General features: G+C 53.8%; 6 protein-coding genes across 6 annotated transcripts; 5 read left to right on the forward strand and 1 right to left on the reverse strand.

Moving 5' to 3' along the window:
- The first annotated feature begins 706 nt into the window (after positions 1-706).
- BO85DRAFT_444812 (uncharacterized protein) lies at positions 707-2,898 on the forward strand. The gene is made up of 4 exons (XM_025659118.1): positions 707-1,106; positions 1,171-1,208; positions 1,263-1,288; positions 1,342-2,898. The coding sequence occupies exons 1-4, from the start codon at positions 1,020-1,022 to the stop codon at positions 2,802-2,804; spliced, it is 1,614 nt and encodes a 537-aa protein (XP_025521509.1). The 5' UTR covers positions 707-1,019; the 3' UTR covers positions 2,805-2,898.
- A 565-nt stretch (positions 2,899-3,463) lies between these two features.
- On the forward strand, positions 3,464-5,108 carry BO85DRAFT_411628 (putative MFS transporter; the record flags this gene model as incomplete). The annotated part of the gene is made up of 6 exons (XM_025657532.1): positions 3,464-3,799; positions 3,863-3,895; positions 3,968-4,204; positions 4,297-4,693; positions 4,778-4,909; positions 5,008-5,108. The coding sequence occupies 6 exons, from the start codon at positions 3,464-3,466 to the stop codon at positions 5,106-5,108; spliced, it is 1,236 nt and encodes a 411-aa protein (XP_025521510.1).
- A 109-nt stretch (positions 5,109-5,217) lies between these two features.
- BO85DRAFT_387984 (transcription factor domain-containing protein) lies at positions 5,218-7,792 on the reverse strand. Its single transcript, XM_025656694.1, has 4 exons — positions 7,632-7,792; positions 7,423-7,551; positions 6,125-7,313; positions 5,218-6,072 (listed from the first exon to the last, which is right to left on the reverse strand). The coding sequence occupies exons 1-4, from the start codon at positions 7,697-7,699 to the stop codon at positions 5,296-5,298; spliced, it is 2,163 nt and encodes a 720-aa protein (XP_025521511.1). The 5' UTR covers positions 7,700-7,792; the 3' UTR covers positions 5,218-5,295.
- Positions 7,793-7,995: 203 nt separating this feature from the next.
- BO85DRAFT_26272 (uncharacterized protein) lies at positions 7,996-9,069 on the forward strand. Its single transcript, XM_025655037.1, has one exon. It carries the CDS (start codon positions 8,117-8,119, stop codon positions 8,660-8,662), a length of 546 nt encoding a protein of 181 aa, XP_025521512.1. The 5' UTR covers positions 7,996-8,116; the 3' UTR covers positions 8,663-9,069.
- Positions 9,070-12,411: 3,342 nt separating this feature from the next.
- On the forward strand, positions 12,412-15,332 carry BO85DRAFT_26278 (putative C6 transcription factor). Its single transcript, XM_025655038.1, has 4 exons — positions 12,412-12,929; positions 12,990-13,101; positions 13,224-13,930; positions 14,034-15,332. The coding sequence occupies exons 1-4, from the start codon at positions 12,514-12,516 to the stop codon at positions 15,124-15,126; spliced, it is 2,328 nt and encodes a 775-aa protein (XP_025521513.1). The 5' UTR covers positions 12,412-12,513; the 3' UTR covers positions 15,127-15,332.
- A 3,226-nt stretch (positions 15,333-18,558) lies between these two features.
- Positions 18,559-24,364, forward strand: iml1 (GTPase-activating protein IML1). The gene has a single exon (XM_025659119.1). It carries the CDS (start codon positions 18,667-18,669, stop codon positions 24,220-24,222), a length of 5,556 nt encoding a protein of 1,851 aa, XP_025521514.1. The 5' UTR covers positions 18,559-18,666; the 3' UTR covers positions 24,223-24,364.
- The last annotated feature ends 24 nt before the right edge of the window (positions 24,365-24,388 follow it).

Genomic DNA, 24,388 nt, shown 5'->3' on the forward strand with positions numbered 1-24,388 from the left:
GAGAGGCCAATTCCCCAGCGACCGGGACGGAAATGGCGAGAGGATGAGCCCGGGAGTTGCCCAGTTGGATCGGGTCAGGAACAAGGAACCAGGCTCGGCATGAGTCTGGACCCGTCAGGACACTGTATTACCGCCCGTATCAAAAACCCCCGCCAGGGTCTTGAGCCAATCATCCCACAGGGTCCTGGGGCTAGTTTCACCCTTTCAGCCCACTCGCTTTCCTTTCTCTCCTCTGTTTCGTTCGTTTACCCATGGTCCTTTCCAGCCAGTTCTGGTATTTTTCAAAGTGGAATTGAATTGGCTCCAACGCCCACACGAATGCTTGACGGGAAGAAGAGATTCACAAGAAAAAGGCTTGTCTATGGAAATGAGAGACGATCCATGACACTGCCACATGGAAGAGTCAGATGGCAACATTGGAACTAGTAACTATGGAAGTGAGAAGGATAGTAGGATAGCCCCATGGGCCGGACAATGGATTGTCCACCCTGGAGATCAACATCAACCGGAACTCCAATCACAGTGGAATTTACTATTTTTACAGCGGAGGGCGTCGTAAGCCAGAACATCCGACAGGCACACAGCCAACAAACGATGGATACTGATAGTTAGTACTCTGACTGTTTGTTAGTGAGTGAGTGAGGCAGGGGCCGGGGCCACTCGCTTCCCCCCGTCATTCGCCTCCTCCCCCCCCCTTCTGGTACTGGTTATTTCCAAATACCCCCTCCCTCCTCTTCTCTTCTCTTCTTCTTCTTCTTCCTTCTTCTCTCCATCTTCTTTCTTTCTTTCTCTCCTTCCCAGCCACTTCATCATCCATCCAGCCATCGCTATATCCACGGCGCCTTGTTTCAGCCGTCAGTCACTCGTTGTATACTTCTAGACTTTCTTCCTCTTCCTCCCTTGTAATTCAACTCTCCTGTGGAAAGTTGATAACTCGGGAACTGCAGTACTTTTATCTGCAGATTTAGAACCAGCTACATTGAATTCGGACTCTCGCTTCACACATCACTGTTCACATAATGAAGTTCTCTGCTACTACCCTGGCTGGAGCTTCGCTCCTCCTGGGCCGCGCTATTGCTGCGGACCTGCCTGCCATTGAGGCCAAGGTATGTTTCCGCCATCCGCCGCAGGGCTGGAGGTCAAGTTCCTAACTGGTCGGATTGGAAACAGAGCAACAAGTTCTTCTACTCCAACAATGGCACCCAATTGTAAGTTATCCTACTACATGGTATTGTTATAGCCTTCTTACTGACCCATTCTAGCTTCATCCGTGGCGTTGCCTATCAGCGTATGTAGCTCAATTGTCAATGGCGCCTCGACGCGCAGCTAACCCGTCACCAGAGGACTACACGAGCAACGGCACTGACTCCTCCAACGCGGACTACACCGACCCTCTGGCCGATGCCTCTACCTGCAAGCGTGATATCCCCTACCTCCAGCAGCTGCGCACCAATGTGATCCGTACCTATGCTGTCGACCCCACCAAGGACCACACCGAGTGCATGCAGGCCCTGCAGGATGCTGGCATCTACCTCATCACTGACCTGTCGGCCCCCTCGACCTCCATCAACCGGGACGACCCCCAGTGGAACACCGACCTCTACTCTCGCTACACTAGCGTCGTCGATGCCTTTGCCAACTACACCAACGTCATCGGTTTCTTCGCCGGTAACGAGGTCGCCAACAGCCAGAACAACACCAACTCCATTGCCTACGTCAAGGCCGCCGTCCGTGACATGAAGGCCTACATCAAGGCCAAGAATTACCGTACCTCCCTCGGTGTTGGTTATGCTACTGATGATGACTCCACCATCCGTGACGACCTGAAGAGCTACCTGGTCTGCGGTGACTCTGACGACCGCATCGACTTCTTCGGTTACAACATCTACGAGTGGTGCGGTGACTCTTCCTTCAAGACCTCCGGTTACTCGGCCCGTACCGAGGAGTTCAAGGACTACCCCGTCCCTGCTTTCTTCTCCGAGTATGGCTGCAACAGCCCCTCTCCCCGTACCTTCACCGACGTCCCCGTCCTCTTTGGTGACCAGATGAACGACGTCTGGAGCGGTGGTATCGTCTACATGTACTTCCAGGAGGACAACGACTACGGTCTGGTTTCCGTCGACGGCTCCAGCGTCAGCACTCTTAAGGACTTCTCCAACCTGTCTTCCCAGATGCAGAAGGTCACTGCCACCGGTGTGAACAGCAACAGCTGGTCCGCTAGCAACACTGCCACCCCTACCTGCCCCAGCGTCGGCACCGCCTGGGAGGCCACCAACACTCTTCCCCCCTCCCCCAACGAGGATCTCTGCTCCTGCATGGAGGCTTCTCTGTCTTGCGTCGTCAAGGACTCCGTCAAGGAGAGCAAGTACGGTGACCTGTTCGACTACATCTGCGCCAAGGGTGACTACTGCGATGGCATGTCCAGCAACTCCACCACTGGTAACTACGGTGCCTACAGTGTCTGCTCCACCAAGCAGCAGCTCAGCTTCGTCATGAACCAGTACTACGAGAAGCAGAGCGCCAAGGCCAGCGCTTGCGACTTCAGCGGTGATGGTACCACCACCTCTTCCAGCGCTGCCACTGGCACCTGCTCTTCCCTGCTCAAGGAGGCTGGCACCGCCGGTACCGGCAGCGTTACCTCCTCCCCCACCGGCGGCGGCTCTGTTGCCAGCGCCAGCTCAAGCACCTCCGAGGGTGCTGGTGCTGGTCTGACTGCCCCCAACGCCGTCCAGGTCGGCAGCTGGCAGCTGGGTGCCTACGCGGTGACCGCCGTTGGCGCCGCTCTTGGCATGATCCTGCTGTAAGCGTGAAGCGGAAGTATGGGGGGCCATGGAAGCATGGCCCGTTAGACTGGTGGATTTGTTAGCCGTACATAATTGAATCCGTTCTACTTTGTGATTATTCCAAGTAGCATTTAATGCACATATTTTGTATCACTACTTTTGAGCTATCCTTGACACTGTAACAGATTATCATCACTATAACACCATAGATCGGTATGATATGTATTGCTGTATGTTAAAGTTCTTACCTGTAGTATGCAGCTGCAGACACGCGATCGAACTCCGAAAGTGCGTGCGTGTCAAACGGGCGTCGGCAGCGGATGCCGACTCGGTCAGATGTCCGAGCAGACCGAGCGAGCAGTTCGGCCACACAATCGGCAGGCCGAATCGGACAGAGTCTGCACGAGATATATAAGATAAGAAGTATCGCAGATAGCAGAGTAGATCGTACCCAAAGATTCTAAACTCAATTCCATTTTAATACTTCATAGAAGGGACCCATGCCGGCCATGGCTTCCGATCTCGAATCCAAACCGACTCTACCAAAAGAGGCACATACAGACCACAATGACACTCCCAAATCACAACAACCATCAATAATCAACGAAAAGCCCACAGTGACAAGAGGCTATGACCTCCCCTTCTGGCACAAATCCATCATCCTCTTCATCGTCTCATGGATGACCCTAGCTGTCACCTTCAACAGCACCTCGCTGCTCCCCGCCACCCCCGAAATCGCAACCCGCTTCAACACCACTGAGGAACTCCTCAATGTCATCAATGCCGGTGTATTGTTGGCCATGGGCTTTTCTTCGCTCATTTGGGGTCCCATGAGTCGCTTAGTTGGCCGTCGCATCTCATATAACATCGCCGTTTTGGTGCTATGCGGGTGCTCGGCGGGTACGGCCGCCGCTATCAATTTGCCCATGTTTACGGCGTTTCGCATTTTGGGTGGATTGACGGGCACCTCGTTTATGGTTATGGGGCAGACCATTTTGGCGGATATTTATGAGCCTGTACAGCCCCTTTCTACTCAGTTGGATGGTGGTCTTGGATGTAAGCTAATGTTGTATGTATAGGTTGTTAGAGGAACAGCAGTGGGATTCTTCATGGTAGGGACTGTTGCGGGTCCGGCTATTGGTATACCTCCTCCCTAGCTTACCCTATACTTTATGCTCAAAAAGGAACTAATGAATGTAGGCCCCTGCTTCGGCGGCATCATCGTCACCTTCGCCAGCTGGCGCATCATCTTCTGGGTGCAAGTCGCCATGACAGGCTTCGGCCTGATCCTATCCCTGATCTTCGTCCCTGAGATACCCTCAGCAGACGCAAAGATCATCACCACTGCCACTGCCACCACCACACCAACGATGAAAGAAACCACTCTTCGCATCCTCGCCGCATTCAACCCCATCCACATCGTCCGTCTCTTCATCTACCCCAACATCTTCCTCGCCGTACATAACCCCCCTCCCTTCCCCCCCAAACAATCAACATACTAACAAACCCAAAGTGTATAACCTGCGGCTTCCTCTCCACCTTCCAATACGCCATCCTCACCTCCGCCCGCTCCATCTTCAACCCTCGCTTCCACCTCACCACCGCCCTCGTCTCCGGCCTCTTCTATCTCGCCCCGGGCGCCGGGTTCCTCGTGGGGAGTATCCTCGGCGGCCGTCTCTCCGACCGCACGGTCCGAAACTACATCAAGAAGAGAAACGGCACCCGTCTCCCTCAGGATCGACTCAACAGTGGTCTGGGGACATTGTTCTTCGTCCTCCCCGCCGCGGCGCTCGTCTATGGGTGGACTCTGCAGGAGGAGAAAGGCGGGATGGTGGTCCCCATCATTGCGGCGTTTTTTGGGGGTGTGGGGTTGATGGGGACGTTTAATGGGCTGAATACGTATGCTGCTGGTAAGCCTTCCATTCCATTTATTACTGTTGTCTATTATGGCGCGTTGAGGGTTGGTTTGGATCAGCTAATGATGATGTGTGTAGAAGCACTCCCCCATCGCCGATCCGAAGCCATCAGCGGGAAATATATCATCCAGTATTTGTTTTCGGCGGGGAGTAGTGCGGCGGTCGAGCCGTTGATTGGGGCGATTGGGGTGGGGTGGACGTTTACCATCTGTAGGTTTTTCCCTCTTTCATTTATTTCCTAGAGGGGTGTGTTGTGTTGTGTTGTGTTGGTGTGGTGGATATCAGGCTAACTGGGTATGATGGTGTAGGTGTGTTTTTGTCTATCATTGGGGGCGTTTTGGTGGTGATTATTACCCGTAAGGGGGTGGATATGCAGAGGTGGGTGGAGAGGAGGTGGGGAGAGGCTTGATCTTTCTTTCTCTCTCTCTCTTTCTCTCTCTGTTGTTGAGGGTTTAGTCAAGTTATGAGTTGATGTGTTTATGGGTATGGCTTGCATGGGATGGTGTTTGGTTGTTGGTTTCATGATAGATGGATAGATAGACCTCATACATTTACATAGACACATAATCTATATACTGCATATGTCTAGTCTGTGTTCAGCTATACCCCTGATACACATGTTCCTCATTCATATACGTATCCACCGGATGCAACATGCCCAGATCAAAATCACTCTGCGCCAAAAAGTCCTGCATTGTCGGCTCCATAAACGCCATCGCCGTCGTGAACCCGCTCGTCGCATCTCGTACGACCCCACCCTCTAGCACCCCCGTCGTCACCGGGTGTAGTCCGAACTCTGCTGGTCCCATCGGCCCCTCGGCTATACCATGCGCTGTCAGCGCCGTGTTCGACGACGCTGGAGTCGCCGCCGCCGTGGCCGCTGCAGACGCGGCTGCATCCTTGGCGGATACCGTCCCCGGTCCTATCGCTGCAGCGGCGTTCCGTCGACTGCGGGAATCGCGTCGTCGCTCGCTCAGGTATCGGTCCAGGCAGACTTTGACCTGTTCCAGATTGATGTAGAATTCCGATGCCGCTAGATTGCCATTTTCGCTCATTGAGCGCAGCACTTCCATGCCGGTTTCGAAGGCCCCGAGGTCTGCCGGGTTGCCGACGGGCGTGAAACTGGACATGGCCAGCACGAGTGCGGAGGAGAAGAGGTAGTGTGCGTGGAAGAATCCGAAGGTTGGCAGTGTGCCGTTGATCCATCGAGTTAGGATAATCGAGTGTGAGTGCCGTGCGGCGTGGATGCAGGCTTCGCCGAGTGTGAGCACAGGCTGGGAGATCTCTTCAATGTCCTCTGGTCGGGCTCCGTCCGCTTCGCTTAGTTTGATCAGGATGTGGAGTAGTGTTGGTCGGGTTGTCAGAATCACACACTATTTGCGGTCAGTTATTTGATCGATCTTATGGGAACTGGATTGGATGTACCTGGTTGAATGAGAGATGCAGCGAGCCTACTGGTGTCCGACTCATCTCTGGCTCCACCTGGTCCAGTCGCAGATGCTCGGGCAGGGTTTCCACCCAGTTCTTCAGCGCTTTCAAGAGCTTCTGCACCCTCTGCAGGAATGTTTCGCTGTACTTGCGGCGACTGTACAACTTGGCGATCGTCTCACCCACGATCCGTGCCAAGCTGATGTTGGCCTTGAGATACTCGGTATCGGAGAACTGCTCCTCCTGTAACTGCGCCGGGGTGACGTTGGACGGCATGTCTAAATGGATATCATCATCCAAGATCTGTGACGGTAGGCCCATCTTCGATCCCCACATGCGGTCGAAGATGTAGATGGTCCACCAGATGCGCACCCGGTGCTGCCTCTCGATCGGATCGATCAGCTGCGACTCAGGAACGTTATGGTTCATTCCAATCGACAGTCCCAAACGCATGGCACTCCCAATCAGAACATAGGCCGAATGCCGTCGGTTCAGATAATACGAGAATAGAGACAGCAACAGCAGTGTCTCCAAATGCGTGATACTCGTCCTCTCCGGTAGCACCTGCACCAAGCTCAACGCCCGCGCAAAGTACTTGGTTCCCGGTACTCTCGATCCCGAGGAAGGCTCATTTCGCATGGAGTAGGCCTCTCCAAACGCGAACAAAGCAAAGAACTTGCACTGGTTGACCTTGCACTCAAAGTCGCCCGTTTGGTATATCTCCTCGAGCTTCTCCAGCGTCGACTTCCGCAGCACCAGATGGTAAATGAAACCGATCTGCCGCAGCGCAATTTTCAACAATAGCCGCGCCTGGTGCAAACTCGGCCACCAGATATCCCCCGTATTAGCCGCGGCGATATTCTCATCCCGAACATACTGCGTGCGCGTAATATGCGCCGTCGCATTACTCCCCGTCAAGAAGCGCCGGAAGCGCGTCGCAAAAGCTGTGCATGCCGCCTCACCCACGAAAATGGGCGGCGCAGACGGATCGTATGGGTGGAACCAAGCCCGGTCCCCAATCAAAGGATTGCGCACGTTGGGATTATTGCTTTCCGCTTCATCTGGCGCCTCTGCCGTTCGCGACGGGCCGCCGCCGCGCCCGTCTTCGGCCTCGGTCGCGTTGACCGAGGAGGGGGTCGGTTGTTCTCGCAGACGTCGAATCTCGGCCTGCAGTTCGTGCAGATAACTGTGGAAAAATTCGATCAGTCTAATTCCCGGCTACTATAAAAAGTCATGCATGACGTCCTTCCATCCCCGAACATCGTGTGAGTCACAAGAGTGTCTGTTGAACATACCTCTCGCTCACTTTGACCTGACGGTCCCGAGGTGCGTATTGGCACTCATCGGCACAGCCAACCTGGCGGCATTTGGCGCAAGGCTGGTCGCCAGAGCATTTGATTTTGTGTGCGTGACATCGTTGGCAGCTGGATTTGCACGATGAAATTAGTAGTGATGCTGGGATATGGCTGCTGTGTGAGAGGGCCACAGTAGAAGGCACACTTACGCAACAAACTTCCTCCGCTTCGGGCATTCGACCTCTTCGGTCGCTCTGGAATGTTTTCTACGGTTCATGAGTCATGACGAGGCCCGTCTTGATGTATCAGGTCCTGAAATTGTCCGCAAAAGACAAGTAGATAACTGATGCAGAGGATATCCTGATGAAGTTGGATGAATGAGTGATGGATCGAGTTGTTCGGACTGTCGGCGGTCGGTTCAACATCGCCGAGCCTCAGGCCGAGATGTCGCTTAGATAAGAACAACCAACACAACACAGCAGACAGCAGGAGCATGTATTAGTTGGGCATTTGTACATTTCACACGATAATAATAGATAGACTGGATATATAGTAGATATACGCAATCTCATGGTTTGGTAGCGGTCTAGTATGAAATACTACTAGCAACATTCTCCGTTCCTGGAAAATAGTACCAAGAGCTAAGCACGGACATGATGAGATATATATATCCGGGCTATTTAATTGCCGCTGGATGCTATCTATTTTCAGAACTTCAACTACTTACTCTTCAGTAGCCCCATGCATGTATAATCTACTACTTCGTACTAGTTCTACTATGGACAAGCAAATTCGAATAACTTCCTACGCGCAATTCAGGTTAGCGCGTCCTACTCCACTGTCACTGTCAAGTGCCCATCTACAAACTTTGAACCGAGTGGAGCCTCGAATAAAGATCGTCTCGGGCGAGTTTCAACCGGTTTTGAGGGCGCACACGAAGCAAGTCCGCGACCCAACACGTGCATTCTACACCTGTGAAATCAACATCTCCCATCATTGTGGCGTTACTGCACGCAAATGCAGTGTCAACCGCGCCAAGGGCGCCACGGCGATCCTCGCAAACCTTCTACCTTGTAAAGCCGCCCGCTTAGCGGAAAGCGTTCTTCCACCACTCCAGGTTATGATCTCCGGCACTCGGCCGTTGTGCGGACACCGGAAATGTTGTGTAATCCGAGGCAACACCAACATTGAGCCCAGACAGAAAGCCCCATTGGACTTGTCAACGGAGATTTCCGAGTGATATATAAATCCGGCACACCCGATCAAAGTTTCGCAGCCGCTCCGGAGAAGTTTCTTAGACGTGTCACACAGCCGCAGGCAGGGAAGGGAGGGTGCGACAGGCGGGTAAACGATCGGGCCCCGTGTTGATGACCATTGCTTCAATTGTCGTCCAATTCAATTGGCCGAAAGGAAGGAGGAAACCCAAGCAGTATTGTTTGAACGCAGTTCGCTCAATGTGGCCTAAGGGGCAAAAAACAAGATTAGTGTAGAGTTAAAAAGTCGGGGAGCTGAGAAAGAGCGACAGTGGCTGCCCGCAAGCGTGCGCGCTAACGCGGGTCTATCTATGCGGATTTAATTTCCAGACCCCGAAGTGCGCGTAACCCATCCAAGCCTTGTCCAACAGTATTTTGTGTGCGTGCCTCCCACGCTGCGTGTTAGGGACCTAAAGCGAGAACAGGGGCTGTAGATCATCCACAATTATAGACAAGCCAAGTAAGAAATAAATCTTCCGATCGCAGAGCCCACAGGACAGTTGGGGAGCCTCGAGCATCGGGTCCACCCCCGGGCGGTTGCAAGGGTGCTAATTCTGGAAAAACCGGTTGAGACTGGGAGGTCAGATCAGGCTGAAAGTCTGGAAGACCTTGGTTAGCGCATTGGCGAAAGGGATATCCGGGATTGGTGTGCCGGTGCCACAGGGGAGGAGGAAAGGAGACTACTAATTAGTAGCGAAGCGATGCTCGAAGCTGGCTGGCAACAATGCAGCTGAACCCGACTGGCCTCGTCGCCACCTCGCCTTCTTAAGTTCTCTCCTCTCCCCTCCCTCTCTGCGATCTCATCGGCGAGATCGCGGCGCATGGCGATCTGGCATCCAGATTCGTGCCCTTGCTTCATCAATCTCTCTGCGATGCTTCAGGAGGAAAAACTGTTGGTCCGCGTGAAGGAAAGAGGGTCGCAGAGTCAGCCACATCCCCATACGGAACCATTTTCCATGCCAATCGTGATGGCGGTTCCGAACTTCAGAACTACTTGAGTAAGTCTCGGCCGATGGAACGAAGCATATTTGAATGGTCGACTGCCCCCCAAGTGAATGGTTCGCAGATTCTGGTTCAGTGGACGTTGACATTCCTATCCCTCTCTCTCCCTTCTGCAAGTCATGCGAGCGGAAAGAGATGGGCGGTTGGGGGAAGTTGAGTTGGCCCTGCTGGTCAGGCAGACAAACCAGTCCACTTCCTTTCTCTCCAATAATCTCCTCCGTCTCTCTCTCCCTCCCTTTCCCGATCTTTCCCCCCCGCCTCGGCCGAAACATCCACGGCTTCAACTGGTCCAGCCAGTATCAACTTCAAATCCCCGTCACATTCTTCCTTAAACCCCCCTCCCGATCCGTTTCTATTGCAAAGTGCCTACTACATATCTTCTAAAGCATGGACCCTGTAACATCACCTTCCCGCCTCCTTGCTCAAGAAGCTGCGGACAACAAACAGTCCGTCCCTGAATGTCCACCATGAAACACCCTCTGGACGGCGGATGCGAAGAGAGTTCTCGCTATCTGAAAAGTGAAGCTATAACCTCCCTAATGGTCTGGTCTCTTTGCCTCCTGGCTAATGTCTTGTGTTGTTTTCAGTGCCGACTGATACTGTGAGCCAAATGTGTCGAATTGCTTGGCCACGGAGCCTCCTCCCTAGAACGCGCTCGTGAACGATTCTCAACTCAAAGTGAAACGCAGAACGCGGCTAGCCGAACGTCATCTAAGGTTGTGCTGATGGAACTGGCTAGTCGCCCATGACATTGGCTGCTTCGGCACGGAGTCCCGGCTAGTGGTACCCCAAGGAAGCGATGCCCAGTGCTATGGTCGGCCGCCTCGTCCACGATCTGCGTCGAACCTTAAGAGAGCTTATCAAGTTCTATATCCGCAGGCCCACGAGCTCGTGGATTGGAGCCACTGCAAATTGGTCTGATACCTACAGACTAGGCCAACTGGAAACAAGAGGCCAATTGGGGAAACAAGCTCATCGTGAAAGCCTCCCACATGATACCACTAACACCAGGTGCCGATGACTAGTAGCTTCCTCGATCGGCATGACAGATTTATTCCATGTGTGCTTGGTCAATGCTGGTCGATTGCAGAGATACCCGACCGGCTGGATTGTGTTGGGATGGCTAGTGGTATGATCAGTACATTTCCTGCAAGCATCACTGCTTTGACGCGCCAAGAGGCCACCAGCCAGCGGGGAAGAATCGCCTGGGACATACCGCATACGTACTGCGGCGTGGTTTGGTAACACAGACTGCCGGGCATGTGATGTTTAGCGACACGCATTACGCAAAAAGCCATATCATCATCATTTGACCTCAGCACGCAGTTGAGTAGCGCTTCAAGGGAAGAAATCACCAACCAGCACCATTCAAGCCTGTGAACATGTGATCACACCAATCTGTTCGCCACGCTTCCAGCCACCGCTTCATCCACCCAATACGGACACATGACCCTCCAAACGATCGCGGACAGTAGATGTATAGATGTCCGCTGAACTTTCAGCCAAATTTACATGCAAGAAAAATTCAAGTCGTCAACTTCCTGCCTCCGATACTAAAAGTCTGCGAGAAAGCACGACCTCATCTGGCGTTTCCGGATCATTCTTTCGAGCTTCTTCAGCTTTCAACGTATCGTGGGACTAGAACGAGGAAGAAGAGACATGAGCCAGACATCAAAGAGAAGGAGGAGAAAAGCCACGAAAAGGGCACGGATCACCGTAAAGAGACAATTTTCATGGGCAACGGGTGGCGGATGATGCAGATGATATACTGTTTACCTCGAATAGGCAGCAGCTTCCCCATGAATGCACAATGAATCCGTGAGGATTGTCGCAACCCCTCCCCGATCCAAGGATAGGTGGTCGTATGTCGTCCCCGTCGTTGACACCAGTGGCTTACCAGAAAAAAAACATCCGAAAAGAAGCAATGGATTAGCTAGCCACCAGGTGCCCCTGCCGGTGTCGAGGTTGCGGGGTGTTTGCATTCCTCCCCGGGTGTTTAACCCAAAACCCCATGTCTAGGCCTCCTGAAATCGGGCTCGACGAGCTTTTAATTGGAGCCACTGAGCGACCTCAGGACATACAAGTGAGTAAAGACCACATGTCCAATGCCGGTGGCGCTGATCTAAGATTGGAGGTGTGTCATCCAGGTGGTGCAGCGGCGTGCACCAAACATTGTTCCCTGGAGCCGATGCGAATCGCGAAATGCTTCCATCTCCCATGGTTTCAAAGGTGACTTGTGTTGCTGATGAGCTGGATGGGAGGGAACGGGGACGTCCGCCTCACCAACATTGGCACCGGGTTGGCTGTCATGCGGTCCCACGAGGTCGGGTCGCGCCCTTTCTAGCTGGGTCAACGGGCGAGCTTCTCGTCCCAAAAAGAAAATTAGGGAGGGCTTATGGATGAGAGAGAGCCTCTTTCTCTTGTCCAAAAATGCGGAGATGGAGGGAGCGAAGAACCATGGTTGAAAATGATAGCCCGAAGGACAGTCTTCTGGTCCAATTTCACTTGGTGTTCCGGAGACGCGAGCCGATTTCCGCCCAACTTGTGGCGAGACCAAACCCGGCAGTTAACTCCAGCCTACCACACTTCTCCCTTGACCGGCTCTGGGTCCCTTCCGGCCAACAAGCGTTAAGCTGTTGCTATGAATCTGTGACACCAAAAACCGCCCTGTCCACTATTATTATTCTCTCCTGGTCTATAGTGACCCTTATGCCCAGTCCTCGCTAATCAGGAGTGTTTGCCCGTATTTGCTGTTGCTGGGTTCGTCCGTGCTATTGAGGGTTGGGACCAAGGGGGCTGACAAGTTTTCTCGCCTCGCCTCGTCTTGTCTTTGACAATGAGCGACAACAACCGGCCCCCTCCTTTCCCTTATCCCCCTCATTCCTCGTCCGCCTCGTCCGACCTCCCGGACAGTGAACCCAAGTATCATAACTGGCCGGTGCCTCAGTACTCACAGCCCGCTTCTTTCGGTCCGCCGGTCTCTTACGAGTCCGTCCCCGTCAGTCATGCTGAGGCCCCCGCTGCTGGCGGCTCCCGGAGCGCTCCTGGGGATCGCACAGTGAACTCCAAGGTGGCCATCCCCAGGACTGTGAGCACGAGCACCTGGACCAGCAGTGGCCGAGTCAGCCGGGCTTGTGAGAACTGTCGCGACCAGAAGGCCAAATGTAGCGGTCACCGCCCGACTTGCCAGCGTTGCCAGGAGTCGGGCATCCGCTGCTCCTATGGAGATCGGAAGCGCGAAAAGATGGCCAAGTGCGTTTACGTGACTGCTTCCAAAGTTGATCGATGAATCTATCTGACGGTGGGTTCTAGGCAGCTCAGTGATCTGACAACCCAGGTCCAGGTATACGAAGCCGTTATGCGAGAGATTGCTCCGAAGCTGGACTCGCAAACGGCCCAATACGTCGAACGAATTTTGCACGATGTAAGATTTCTTTAATCCATCCATCTCTACGTGGCCGAACTCTCCCGCTATCTTCTATCATTCCTCTCTTCCCCTCTAGACCCCATTCCCAGCCCTGTTTAACATAAAGAAACCCATTACAGCAAAGAGACGACCATGACCAGCTCGGTGGTACACATGGGTCGTCCGCATCATCGGCCGCCAAAGTAGCCGATGCAGCCCTTCTGGGGCAGCCCTCACCAGGTTCTTCGCTGGCGGCTCTAGACTATACCAACGAAGACTTTAACCGTGACGAGAAGATACAAGCCATGGGCTTTGTGGGTGAACATTCAGAGATCGCTTGGATGTACAGATTGAAGCGCCTTCTGGAACGATCGAAATCCGCATCCCCCCGAGAGACCTGGGATCGACATTCGGTCTCCTCCGTGAATTTTTTCCTTGACGACTCGGATATCCCAGTTATTGATGATGTTGATCCATCTCAACGACCCCCTATTACGGTGGCTGACCAGCTTGTCGACAGCTATTTTCAAGCCGTCCATCCAACGTTCCCAATCGTGGGCAAGATGATTTTTCTGGCACAGTACAAGTCATTTTACTCGGCTCCTCATGTACGGCCGGGTAAAAGATGGCTTGCAATACTCAACTTGGTCTTCGCGATCGCTGCGAGACACGCGCGTCATTTGTACAATGACGTGGAGAATGGGACCGACGAGAGCTTGGTCTACTTCTCGCGGGCATGGAAGCTTAGCATGAATGATACAGCACTTCTCGAGCACCCAAATCTGCAGCAAGTACAAGTGGAGGGGCTGACTTCGTTTTACTTAATGTCCATAGGACAAGTCAACAGGTATGCACCTTCCGGGATTCCTTCTTACGTTTCAGGGCCCATCTCTCGGTGGTTGCCCGCATTTCCCGCATCTTTCTCTGATTTGATAAAACCCATCTCGCAGGTCCTGGAGAATCTGTGGTATATCCATCCGTTCGGCTGTCACGATGGGGCTGAACTTGAGAAGCGAGAGCAATGCGATTGTTCATGTGTCCAAGGAGACGCGTTATCGGGTATGGTGGTCCCTATATATGCTGGATAACTCACTTTGTGTCATGACGGGCCGCCCACCGAGCACCAATGATGTTTTCTGCACCACGCCGCTCCCAGTTCCTTTCAAGGAGGAAGAATTCATGGACAACAAGGTCGTCCAACTGATCGCGGATCACGAAGCTCGAAATATCTTCATGGAAACCTTTTGTTTACGGGTTCCTGGAAAATTTCCCGACAACGCGGGAACGCCCGACTCTTTCCGGCTACAAATGAATTCGTTCGGCAAACAAAGTGACCAGGTTGCTGCTGGGGCCATCGAAGCGCTCACACCAAACACCTCGCTCTATTTTCTTTATCATATTGACCTGGCGCTGATCATGCGGGAGTCGGTTGACCTTCTGTATGCTCCAGGGGCAGCTCGAAAGTCGTGGCGAGAGATCGAGGGGTCCATCTCCATGCTGCATGGCAAGGTTGAAGCATGGCTGTCCAGACTCCCGCCAGCCTTCCACTTCACTAAAGGGGCACCCGCGTTCGAGAGGCAACGGGCGAGCCTGGCGTTTCGCTTTTGCAGTACCAAGATGCTCATTACGCAACCGTGCCTAAGCCGTCTCGCCCAACAGAATTACGGCAACGACCCACCGGGACGATTTTGCGAGACCATGTCAACTGTGTGTGTCGACCTTGCCGGTCAGATGCTCGACTTACTGCCCGATCCCCCGGACCTCGCTTGGGTCTATGGGGTCTCTCCCTGGTGGTGCATCTTACATTATCTGATGCAGTCCACCACCGTTCTCATCATGGAATTGCTGCTGATGACGAGACCCGGAAGTGCCAAGTTTCGGCGGGTGCTGGCGCAGGTGTCCAAAGCGATCGGCTGGCTGGCGGAAATGTCGACGAAGGATCCCTCCTGCCAAAGGGCCTGGCTAGTGTGCAAGGATCTTATCGCTGAGCATGCCCCCGACCTTGGTGACATCGCCAGCCCCGCCGACCGTAGCAAATCCTGACTGTCCGCACGGTGCAAACATTCCATGATGATCTCTCCCTCACACCTTGCGTTTCCGAAACAAGCCCGACAACTGACCGAAGGTCCCTGTCCAGTGAAGCCTTGGACTCACCCACTGTAGTGGGCTACTCCCCCCGTCAGTAACCATTAGTGGTCGCGCTGATTAGAGTGTCTCCGTCGAGGGAAAATAATTCGCTTTGACGCGGTCATCTCTATTTCCCTACACTATCTATTATCATTGGACTGAACTGGTACTGGAGTAGGTCTCATTCACATTATCTTATTTTCATTTTTTTTTTCTTCCTATTTCCACTTTTCCATTTCTCCCCCCATTTTCTCTGCTTTCTTCTTTCCCTTCTTTCCTGTTTCTACTCCTACCCCGTGACCCCTCTAGAGATTGGAACAGGCTTTCTATGATTGTCAATAGATGTAGACAACCCCGGCTCTGCACCGATGAATCTCGAGGAGTGGATCTACATAGCGCAAGCCCTGTCATAAAGTAAGTCGCAGCCCACCCGTGGCGTCCAGCAATTCGCATGGGGTCTTGCCTCTTTTTGACAATTTCATTGCTTCCCCAATTCTGTTGCAGCATTTCTACGGCAGGCCCCCTTTTTTGTCCAGTTTGTCAAAACCACGACCCCCCACAGGAGAGTAGAATTGATCGTCGAGCCGCGAAGTGCAGGGCATCAGGCGAACTTTGTCCCAATCGGGCTACGGTCCGAACTGCACTTCCGCCTTTATTGGGCATCGATCCGATATTGGAGACGCCCTGGAGGGAGACGGGAGCCTTGATTGGCCCGACACTGGCTGGGATCCAGTTTTCATGTCGATGTGCATTTCGATCCTTTGGATTCTTTTTTTTTTTCTTATCTATCTACCGCATAATGAATCTGGAGTCCTCTAAATTTGATTGGAAGTTGAGGGTACGTAAGATGCTTGGACTTTTGCGCGCCGCTGGGAATGCGGCTGCCTTGCTCGACAGGCATTCACTGTGCTGCTGCAACTGGCACCATGGCTCTGACAGGGTCCCCCCAGAGAACTAAGACAAGGCTAGAAATATGCAATGGGCTTGTACTACTTTCAGTACGCAACCCACTGCAGTCTCCATGTTACTAAAGTCTCTCCCTCCCCTTTGGCACCTTCCTCAGGCGTTGAGCGTCTGTCGGTACAGCTGGAGAGTAGCTCGATGACTCCTTGCAGTCGCGTTCTTCGGAGTGGGCCGACACTTTCCATCTCCAGCGGGTTGCTGTCATTTGCTGGCAAGCACTTCCGTCACCGTGCGGAACGGTACTTTATTGTGCTGCTGTCTGCAAGGTCGATTCCTGTCGGGCTTAGCTTACCGTTCATCCATTCCCCTGCTTGCAGCTAAAGCTTGCTGCCCGTTGGGGGTTGATCCGTGGTTGGGGAGAAACTCTCGGCCATGGTCCGGCTGGTCATGGGTGCCAGATCCCTCACGGGTCTAGACGAAAAGACCGGCCAAGTCAATTGCAAAAAGGGGAGCGACAACAAGAACTTACGCTTGCCATATGTTAAATAGATAGAAAAAGAAAAAGAAAACAAAGGGGAAGAGCAAAGAAAAGGAAAGAAAATGGACCAAGAAGACACTGCTCATGGTTAATGGTGAAGGGGTGCGTGAGGCTCCAAGCATTTACTGATTGGGAAAAGTTGGGCAACGACCTCACCACTCACCACCCATTCATCCATCGGTTTTCAGGTACAGCTGGTGACTCGCTTCGTAATTCCGCCACTGGCTTGATCTAAGTGCGCTCGATCAGAGCTGTTCCGTGTTGCTCTCGTTTCTCTCGCGCCAGGGAAGGGGAATAGTGTGGTAGGGAGAAGGAGGCACTTCGGCAGTGTACGGATCCTCGATCTGGAGAAGGCAAAAGGACGCTGCATGGACTATGGGGCCAGCTAGGCTACATGCTAGCCCCGATAGCGTCCGGGTTTGCGGTTCTTCTGTTTAACTACTGCTGATCCAAATCTGACCTATCCATTTGGCGAGATGCTCCGAAGCACGCCATGGTGCGAACCCCATTTGAACCTGGGCTAAAAACACGATAAAAGACAAAAATAGAGGAACGGAGGGAATGGAGTGGAAGCCCATTCGAATGCGTGGCTGCTGGCTCAGATGAAAATATCCTCCACCATGGCTTACGCATGGCCCCAGCATACCCAAATAGGGTCCAGATCCCGATGTCAGAGATCAAATCCCGACGCCGCTAAAATGAGCCAAGCCAAACCATCCAGTTTTTGAAAATCTCCTGCTAACCTCACCATTTGCATGGCCACACTTTAGTACTGTCCATTATACTTGTTGGCATACGCGAGACTAGCAAACCAGACCGCGTAGGACAGCGTATCAGGGTGAAGTAGTATAAACAACCCCTCCTATAGATGGGTCCAAGATATGTCTGTCAACGTGTTGATGTCAGGTCTTGCACTGACTGGCGCAGACAATTGCATTATCAGGTCTCCATCTAGCCATCCCAGGCCGTCACCACCAGAGGAAGCGGCACATTCCGGTCCCTTCCATTGGTGATGTTCGGTTAATCTCCATCACCGCGCGGGCCTGATCATTACCGATTGGTTGCATTTGAAGAGGGTTTTTTTCCCGCCGCGGTGGAAAGTTGGATGGATCGTCTTCGGGCCAGCCCATCTGCGATTCACCGTTTCGAACCATTCCGAAGTCACTAGTTTGTTCTCCACACCCTGCTTGCTGCCTGCCTTGGCGTCGGCAGACTCCTTTCCTGCATTATTACTGCATTGGGGTGTACATACTCCCAACGCATGACAGGACGGACGTTAATGTCTAGACTGTCTACGTTGCACGACTCGCCCCATCCGGGAGAAAGGAAAAGGGAAAGACAGACAGATCGTTTCATGCCCTTCAGATTCCGATCATGCGTAATGAAACCAATCACCAGCTGGTATCGGCTGGCACAGGGAAAATTCACGATCGTGGGCGCACCTGGGCATGTGCACTGCGCGACTCGCATCAGTCTCTATCCAAAATTCAGGCTTAGTAGGTATGCCTTGTCATGTAAATCTCAACGAAGAAAAGTACTTTCGTTCGTATCTTCGGATGGACGGAGATCTCGGGCTCGATCCGAGGAGGGCGGCTCAGGCTGCCCTTTGGGTCGAGGTTCGGTTGGATTTCTGGTCCCCGAATCTTTTCGGTCCCTTTCAAATGCTTCGCAGGATCTGCTGTGATCCTGAGGCAGGAATGTTTATGGCATCATAACTGCCTCAGGCGTACGTCACTCCGGCTCACGTGGGTGATTATATAATTGCACGTGATGTAGCAGACCGATCTTACACCGCCTTCCTTTGTGGATGCGGAGGCTGTCACATGATGTGGGGAAAGTCACGGGCACTGCATCAAGCAATCCATCAATAATCAATCAAGCATCAATCATCAATTCAGCTAGCCACGGTGCCAATGCGCCCCAATCACCTCAATTGATCCACTTGTTCATTAGCTAATTGCTAGACTAATTTTCAGCTCAATGGTCATTCAACCATGCGACGGTGACGCTAGAGAATGTCGTTGCGGGGCCCTATGAAGCGTTCGCACCTGCGGCAGGTGAGCGCCGCCAGTATCGACACGCTTTCCAGCTCGCGCACCGCCGAGCTTCCTCGTGGTACGCCCCGGGATCGCTCCTCTACTCCCGATGACAAGGCAGCCCGACTCTCATCCACCGGACTAGACCGCCGTCAATGCTCCCTCTGGGTCCATGATGAGACCTTCTCCAAGGAGGAGATCCTGTTCAACCAGGCCGCCTTCAGCGACACCGGCGTGCAGGTAGGCGATGTCATTGAGATCTTGCCCGCGCGGTTGTCGGGCGATGCCCCCTATGCCGCCAAAGCAGACATGGGAGCCCGGTCACTGCGCGAGAGTCATGTCGACCTGAACTCGTCGCTGCCGGCGAACCCCATGTCCAAGTTCAAGACTCCGTTGCAGAGTCGATGTCTCTTCGTGGTCAAGCCGCTCCCACAGGAGATCAAGACTCGTCACCCAAAGCTCGAATTGTCGGTCACGAGCAGCGTGGCTAACATCTTCGGGTTCAAGAACCGCACCGCGGTTCACATCTCCATTGTGGAGCGTGCGCAATGCTCGGCCTCTCATGTGGATATCTCCTTCCGCGATCAGTATCTGGTCCGTTCGGACATGTGGAGACTGGTCATGTCGGAATTATCGGAGAAGATCGTCTACAAGGGCCAGAAGATCGTGTTCATGGGGAGTATCAAGGCCACGGTCAAGAATATCTTCATTCGGGGCAAGAAGGTCCTCTCGGGCTTCTTCTCCCCGCAGACTATTCCCGTGTTTCGAAGCGAATCGGCCAAATATGTCCTCTTTATTCAGATGTCGAGAGAGATGTGGGACTTTGACTCCGAAGGTACAGGGGATATTCTCTTTAGTAGGGTCATCAATGGCTTTCTGCCGGAGTTGTTTAAGCGCTGGGCCAATTCCGACGCGAGACATCTGGTCACCATTGTGTTGTTTACGCGCGTGGAATATGATCCGTCGGCCATTGGGCCCTCCTCGAGTCTTACATCAGAGAGTTTGCACAACAACTTCACGCCAAATGGTGCGCCAACTAGGGACTTTTACCGTGTGGTCGTAAATGATATGGCGAGTGGCCATTGGACCACCATTCTGGATGAGCTGAAGAAGGACTTTCGAACCTTTTTGAGGGACGTATCGATTCTCAAGACTACAGACGACATCAAAACGCCCACTATCGATGGGGTCAAGGTGGCCCCTCGAGCCCAATCTGCCACCATCGCCGGACGGCCCAGCACTGCGCTTCGCGGGAACATTCTCGAAGCGATCCATTTGGCCTCATCTCATCTGGCGTATGATCACATTGATCGCGATATGGTGCATACGGGAACTTCGATCATCGTCATCACTCCAGGAAGTGGCGTTTTCGAGGTGTCCTATGAGTCTCTAGCCTCCACGACGGAAGCATTGACGAATCGAGGTATTGCCATTGACTTGGTCTGCCTTAGTCCCATGCCGCTGCACTCGGTGCCTTTGTTCAAATACCGCGAGCCGGCACAGAGAACACAGAGCCCTTCGTATGGAGGTGACATTCAAGACGGCGGCTATTCGCCTGAAATGCGTCTGTCGTTCGCAAGCCTAGCCAGCAGGGGCTCGCACCTCTCGCCAAAGTCGTTTCCTGGAATGGGCGCAAGACCCTGGTCTTCACACCGTAACGAATGGAATTACGGCATTCCTCACTGGCTTGACATTTCGTACTGGAATCCTGAGACGTACAGAGAGGCTCGACGCATTCTGAAGAAGGATCCTAACGCTCCAATTCCATTCACTGTCACCAAGCAATCGAAGGTCTTCGTGCCGCGCGTGCGGATGTATGAGATCCAGATGATGGGAGTCATGGAAAGTGAACAGTCGAATATTTCCATTCCTTATCTTCTTGAAGGACAGGGTATCTCGAGAAGGTCAAATCACGCGATGGCTTTGAGTCCCGCGAATATAAGCCCAGGAAATTTGCCTTTTAAGCGAAACTCGCCCTTCCGACATCAGCTGAGTGATAGCCTCCGACCCGAGCCATTTCTCCAGAACATAGCAAGCTCCAAAGATGCGATGTTGCCCAAGTCGCGAAAATCCTCGAAGTCGGTGGTTTCGTGGATGGACCAATATGACGAAGGAGTGTTCCATCCGTTTCCTAAGCGCCGTCAGCGCCCGAAGCCGACGAAGCAAAAGCGACCCAGCGAGCCAGAAGTGCAAGTGTCAAATGCACACGATCGACTGTCCGCTCGGTCTGTGACTCGCTTGAGGGAAAATGAAACCAATTCAAACGAACGCGCCCAGACGACGTATTCCGCGCCCCGGAAGATTGATGCTACGCTCCCGGTCCCGAAAAAGCCCGTTCCTACGCGAACGGTGTCTCCGAAGAAGCCTGCGTTGAAGACCTCTTCCAGTGCCCGGATCCCACGAATTTCGCGTACGATCAGCTTTGCTCTGCGGGGCCTGAGTGCCACCCCTCCCAGAGCCCAGGCGAGCACGGAAGTCAACGTCGAGCATGCTCGCGGGCAATCCACAGCAAATGTGAAGAAACCCACAGGCATGTTTGCTGATACGCGAAGTGTGGACTCTCTCAGCATATCGGATTCTGCGTCCACGAAGACCGTGATCGATCTCTCGACGACACCGACTACGCCCCAGAAGCAATCTCACAATAGCTCAGCAATCACCCCCTCGCGGCCCATAGAGATCAAGGTTCCCCAGAAGCAACCACCCGAGGATGATGCGGAGCAAGGCGACCGCCCTATCACCGAGTCATACTCAACTACAACGACTGAAATCCCTATACCCGGTGAAGCTCGCCATGAAGGCCGGGCCAAAAGGCCGCATCCACGGGTGACGATCAATGGCAGCTCGCGGGACGCATCCAAGAGCGCGCCTTCCAAGGCTTTGGCGCCTTGGGTTCGGTCCATAAATCCCTGCAATACGCCAAAAGACGTCTTACGAGACACCAGCTGGTTTGGGCGTTGGCAGCATGCGTATCCGAGACCTCCACATGTAGCTGTTGTCAAGTGGAAGAGCTTGAAATCCCCTGCTATCCTGCCCTTGACTACGGAAGAGTTCCCGACGGCGACCGAGCTGGCGTCGGATTACTATCAAACTCCCTATCGCGTGTTCCCGAACGACGATGCGGAGGGTGTGGAGCCGCCGAAAACACGGGGCGTGCTTCTACGTGAAATGATCTCGCTGCGTCTATCTCATGGGTTCCAAATAGTCGTCGGCAAGAACGTCGTTGAAGTGTCGGGCCAGTATTCCCTCGAGGCACCCAACGTGTTCGATACACGAAGCCTGGAACGAGACGGGGCAACTGTGTTCTTATCGAAGGGCAACACGATCCATCGACTTGTGTGCATCGACGAGGCCGAGATCGAAGTGACTCGATACACCCACCGAAATTCGGCCATGCTGGCGTCCCACAAGACCAACGACTTCACCATGTATTCACCAGCCATGCGCACGATCCTGAGCCCGGAATATGAAGTCAAAAATATCCGACTGGATCCAACACTGGAAGAATACAACTGGAACTATGCAGACAATTACGTGGCCGGACATCGCGAGTACCTCTTTAGCCCGGCCCAACAGCTGCAATTCTGGCGGGCGCGTTATGTGCTGATCCCGATGCACCTGCAAGTCAACTCTCGCCGCCAACTTCAGTCGTACAACGAAGACAATGAGGAAGAAATCCATCTGCTGGGAATCAATCAGCTCACGCATATCTGGCAGCGGCACAAGTACGTTCCGCCTGAGGAGAAGCTGTTCGACACAGCCCGCAAGAAGCGGGAGCAAAACCCCTTGAACATCATGTACCAGACACGGAATTCCTCCGAGGTCGTGGCAGCTGAACTGGATCGAATCATCCTTACAGATCCCGGCCTGGACAATTCTCCAGCCCAGCTGCTGCCGGAGTCGGAGCTGCTGGAGCGATCGAGCATTAGTTTGACAACACTGGCGCAACTAATCCAGGGTGAGAAGGGCGTCCGGATGATGGATCGACGGTGGCACTGGCGCCTGCACTACAATTGCTTCATCGGCTTCGAACTGACGACCTGGCTTCTCCAAAACTTCCGTGACATCGACAGCCGCGAGGAGGCAGTCGAGTTCGGCAACGAGTTGCTGAAGCACGGCCTCTTCCAGCACGTAGAGCGGCGCCACAACTTCCGCGATGGCAACTACTTCTACCAGATCTGCAGCGAATACCGGGCCTCTCGCCCAGAGTCTCGCGGCAGCTGGTTCCCTCAGATCCGGGCCGACAAGCCAGCTGCCTCCACCCCGACTGGAGAAAACCCCCGCGACTCGCCCATCAGCCACTCGCGGTCAGAAAGTCTGGACGAGGCCGCTCAGCCGGCCCCAAATACCCCCTCAAGGGGGAAGAACAAGGCCGCCATCATGCTATCCAAGACAATGAAATACGACGTCGATCCACGCAAACGATCAAACCGCCCTGAGGTCATCGACCTCCACTACGACCGCCTCCACAACCCCGACAATTGCTTCCACATCGAGCTCAGCTGGATGAACACCACTGCCAAACTAATCGAAGATGCCGTCATCTCCTGGGCCTCAACAGCCGAGAAATTCGGTCTCAAACTCGTCCAAGTGCCCATCGCCGAAGCCTGCGCCATCGACGAAACCCAACCCTTCCGCAAACCCTATCGCGTCCAACTCAAACTCCCCCCTCCCAAGGGGCCCCTCCCATCCCTCTTCCAAGCATCAACCTCCTCCTCAACCACCCCGACCTCCCTCACCCAACCCTCCCCCCCAGACCGGCACTACTACCAAAAAGCCCTCCTCCGGCGCTTCGACTTCGTCCTCGACTTCGAAGCCCGCTCCGCCTTCCCCGCCGACGTCGAAGTCTCCTACTCCTGGGGCATCCCGGACTACCGCTACCCGCAATACATCCACCGATCCGGCAGTCTCCTCGTCCAAATCACCGACGACGGCGACTTCCTCTTCCTCGCCAACCGCCTCGTCAGCACCCGCGCCGCCGCCACCAGCCGCGACCGTCTCGACCGCGACCGCGACCCGCAGCAGCCACAGCACCGCACCCGCGCCGGCACCTACGACCCCGGCGATCGCGCCTCCCCGCGCCTCTCCCCACTAACCCGTCCCACGATCCTCCCCATCCCCCACGACGCCAGCACCAGCATCACCAACAGCCCGCGCCACTTCCCCGCCTCCACCGCCGCCGCAGCAGCTAGTCTCGACTCCTCGAACTTCTACCGCGCGCCGGAACACATCCTCACCAACTTCGAGGACTTCTGTCGGGACCCTATCCGTCTTGAACAGTTCTACAGCGAGTCGCATGTCCGTCCGACGAGTACGCGCGTCGAGCCCACGGCGTTGTTGGATACCGCTATCCCGTCATTGGAGTTGCCGGCGAGTGTGGTCAGCCATCATCCACACTTGGGAATCACCTCGGGACCGGGGTTGATGAGTAGGGCGTCGCATAATGGGACGTTGCCGACGATTGAGTCTAGGGCTAGGGCGTCGAGGGATGAGGGGAGGAGTCCGAGGAGTGGGGCGTTGAGGCCGGTTATGTAGGATGTATGTTATGTATGTCTGTCTGTATGTAGTAAGGTTGTGTTGGTGGGATTGTTATGTGTGGATGTGTGGATGGATGTACTGAGTAATCGTAATCTATGGCTAATTATGTTGAATGAATTATATGATGTATTTTGGCGAAGTACGTGTATGGGGGTGTTTAGGT

The sequence above is a fragment of the Aspergillus piperis genome (assembly GCF_003184755.1).
Source record: "Aspergillus piperis CBS 112811 unplaced genomic scaffold BO85scaffold_1, whole genome shotgun sequence".
Taxonomy (NCBI): Eukaryota; Fungi; Ascomycota; class Eurotiomycetes; order Eurotiales; family Aspergillaceae; genus Aspergillus; species Aspergillus piperis.

What these genes read in the sequence shown, in the direction of transcription:
- BO85DRAFT_444812 (XM_025659118.1), top strand. Translation starts at nt 1,020, where the DNA reads ATGAAGTTCTCTGCTACTACCCTGGCTGGAGCTTCGCTCCTCCTGGGC. An exon ending in TGCCTGCCATTGAGGCCAAG is followed by an intron (nt 1,107 to 1,170) that starts GTATGTTTCCGC and finishes GATTGGAAACAG; the next exon opens with AGCAACAAGTTCTTCTACTC. An exon ending in CCGTGGCGTTGCCTATCAGC is followed by an intron (nt 1,289 to 1,341) that starts GTATGTAGCTCA and finishes ACCCGTCACCAG; the next exon opens with AGGACTACACGAGCAACGGC.
- BO85DRAFT_387984 (XM_025656694.1), bottom strand. Translation starts at nt 7,699, where the DNA reads ATGAACCGTAGAAAACATTCCAGAGCGACCGAAGAGGTCGAATGCCCG. An exon ending in AAGCGGAGGAAGTTTGTTGC is followed by an intron (nt 7,552 to 7,631) that starts GTAAGTGTGCCT and finishes GTGCAAATCCAG; the next exon opens with CTGCCAACGATGTCACGCAC. An exon ending in TGCATCTCTCATTCAACCAG is followed by an intron (nt 6,073 to 6,124) that starts GTACATCCAATC and finishes GACCGCAAATAG; the next exon opens with TGTGTGATTCTGACAACCCG.
- iml1 (XM_025659119.1), top strand. Translation starts at nt 18,667, where the DNA reads ATGTCGTTGCGGGGCCCTATGAAGCGTTCGCACCTGCGGCAGGTGAGC.
- BO85DRAFT_26278 (XM_025655038.1), top strand. Translation starts at nt 12,514, where the DNA reads ATGAGCGACAACAACCGGCCCCCTCCTTTCCCTTATCCCCCTCATTCC. An exon ending in AAGCGCGAAAAGATGGCCAA is followed by an intron (nt 12,930 to 12,989) that starts GTGCGTTTACGT and finishes GGTGGGTTCTAG; the next exon opens with GCAGCTCAGTGATCTGACAA. An exon ending in TCGAACGAATTTTGCACGAT is followed by an intron (nt 13,102 to 13,223) that starts GTAAGATTTCTT and finishes AACCCATTACAG; the next exon opens with CAAAGAGACGACCATGACCA.
- BO85DRAFT_26272 (XM_025655037.1), top strand. Translation starts at nt 8,117, where the DNA reads ATGCTATCTATTTTCAGAACTTCAACTACTTACTCTTCAGTAGCCCCA.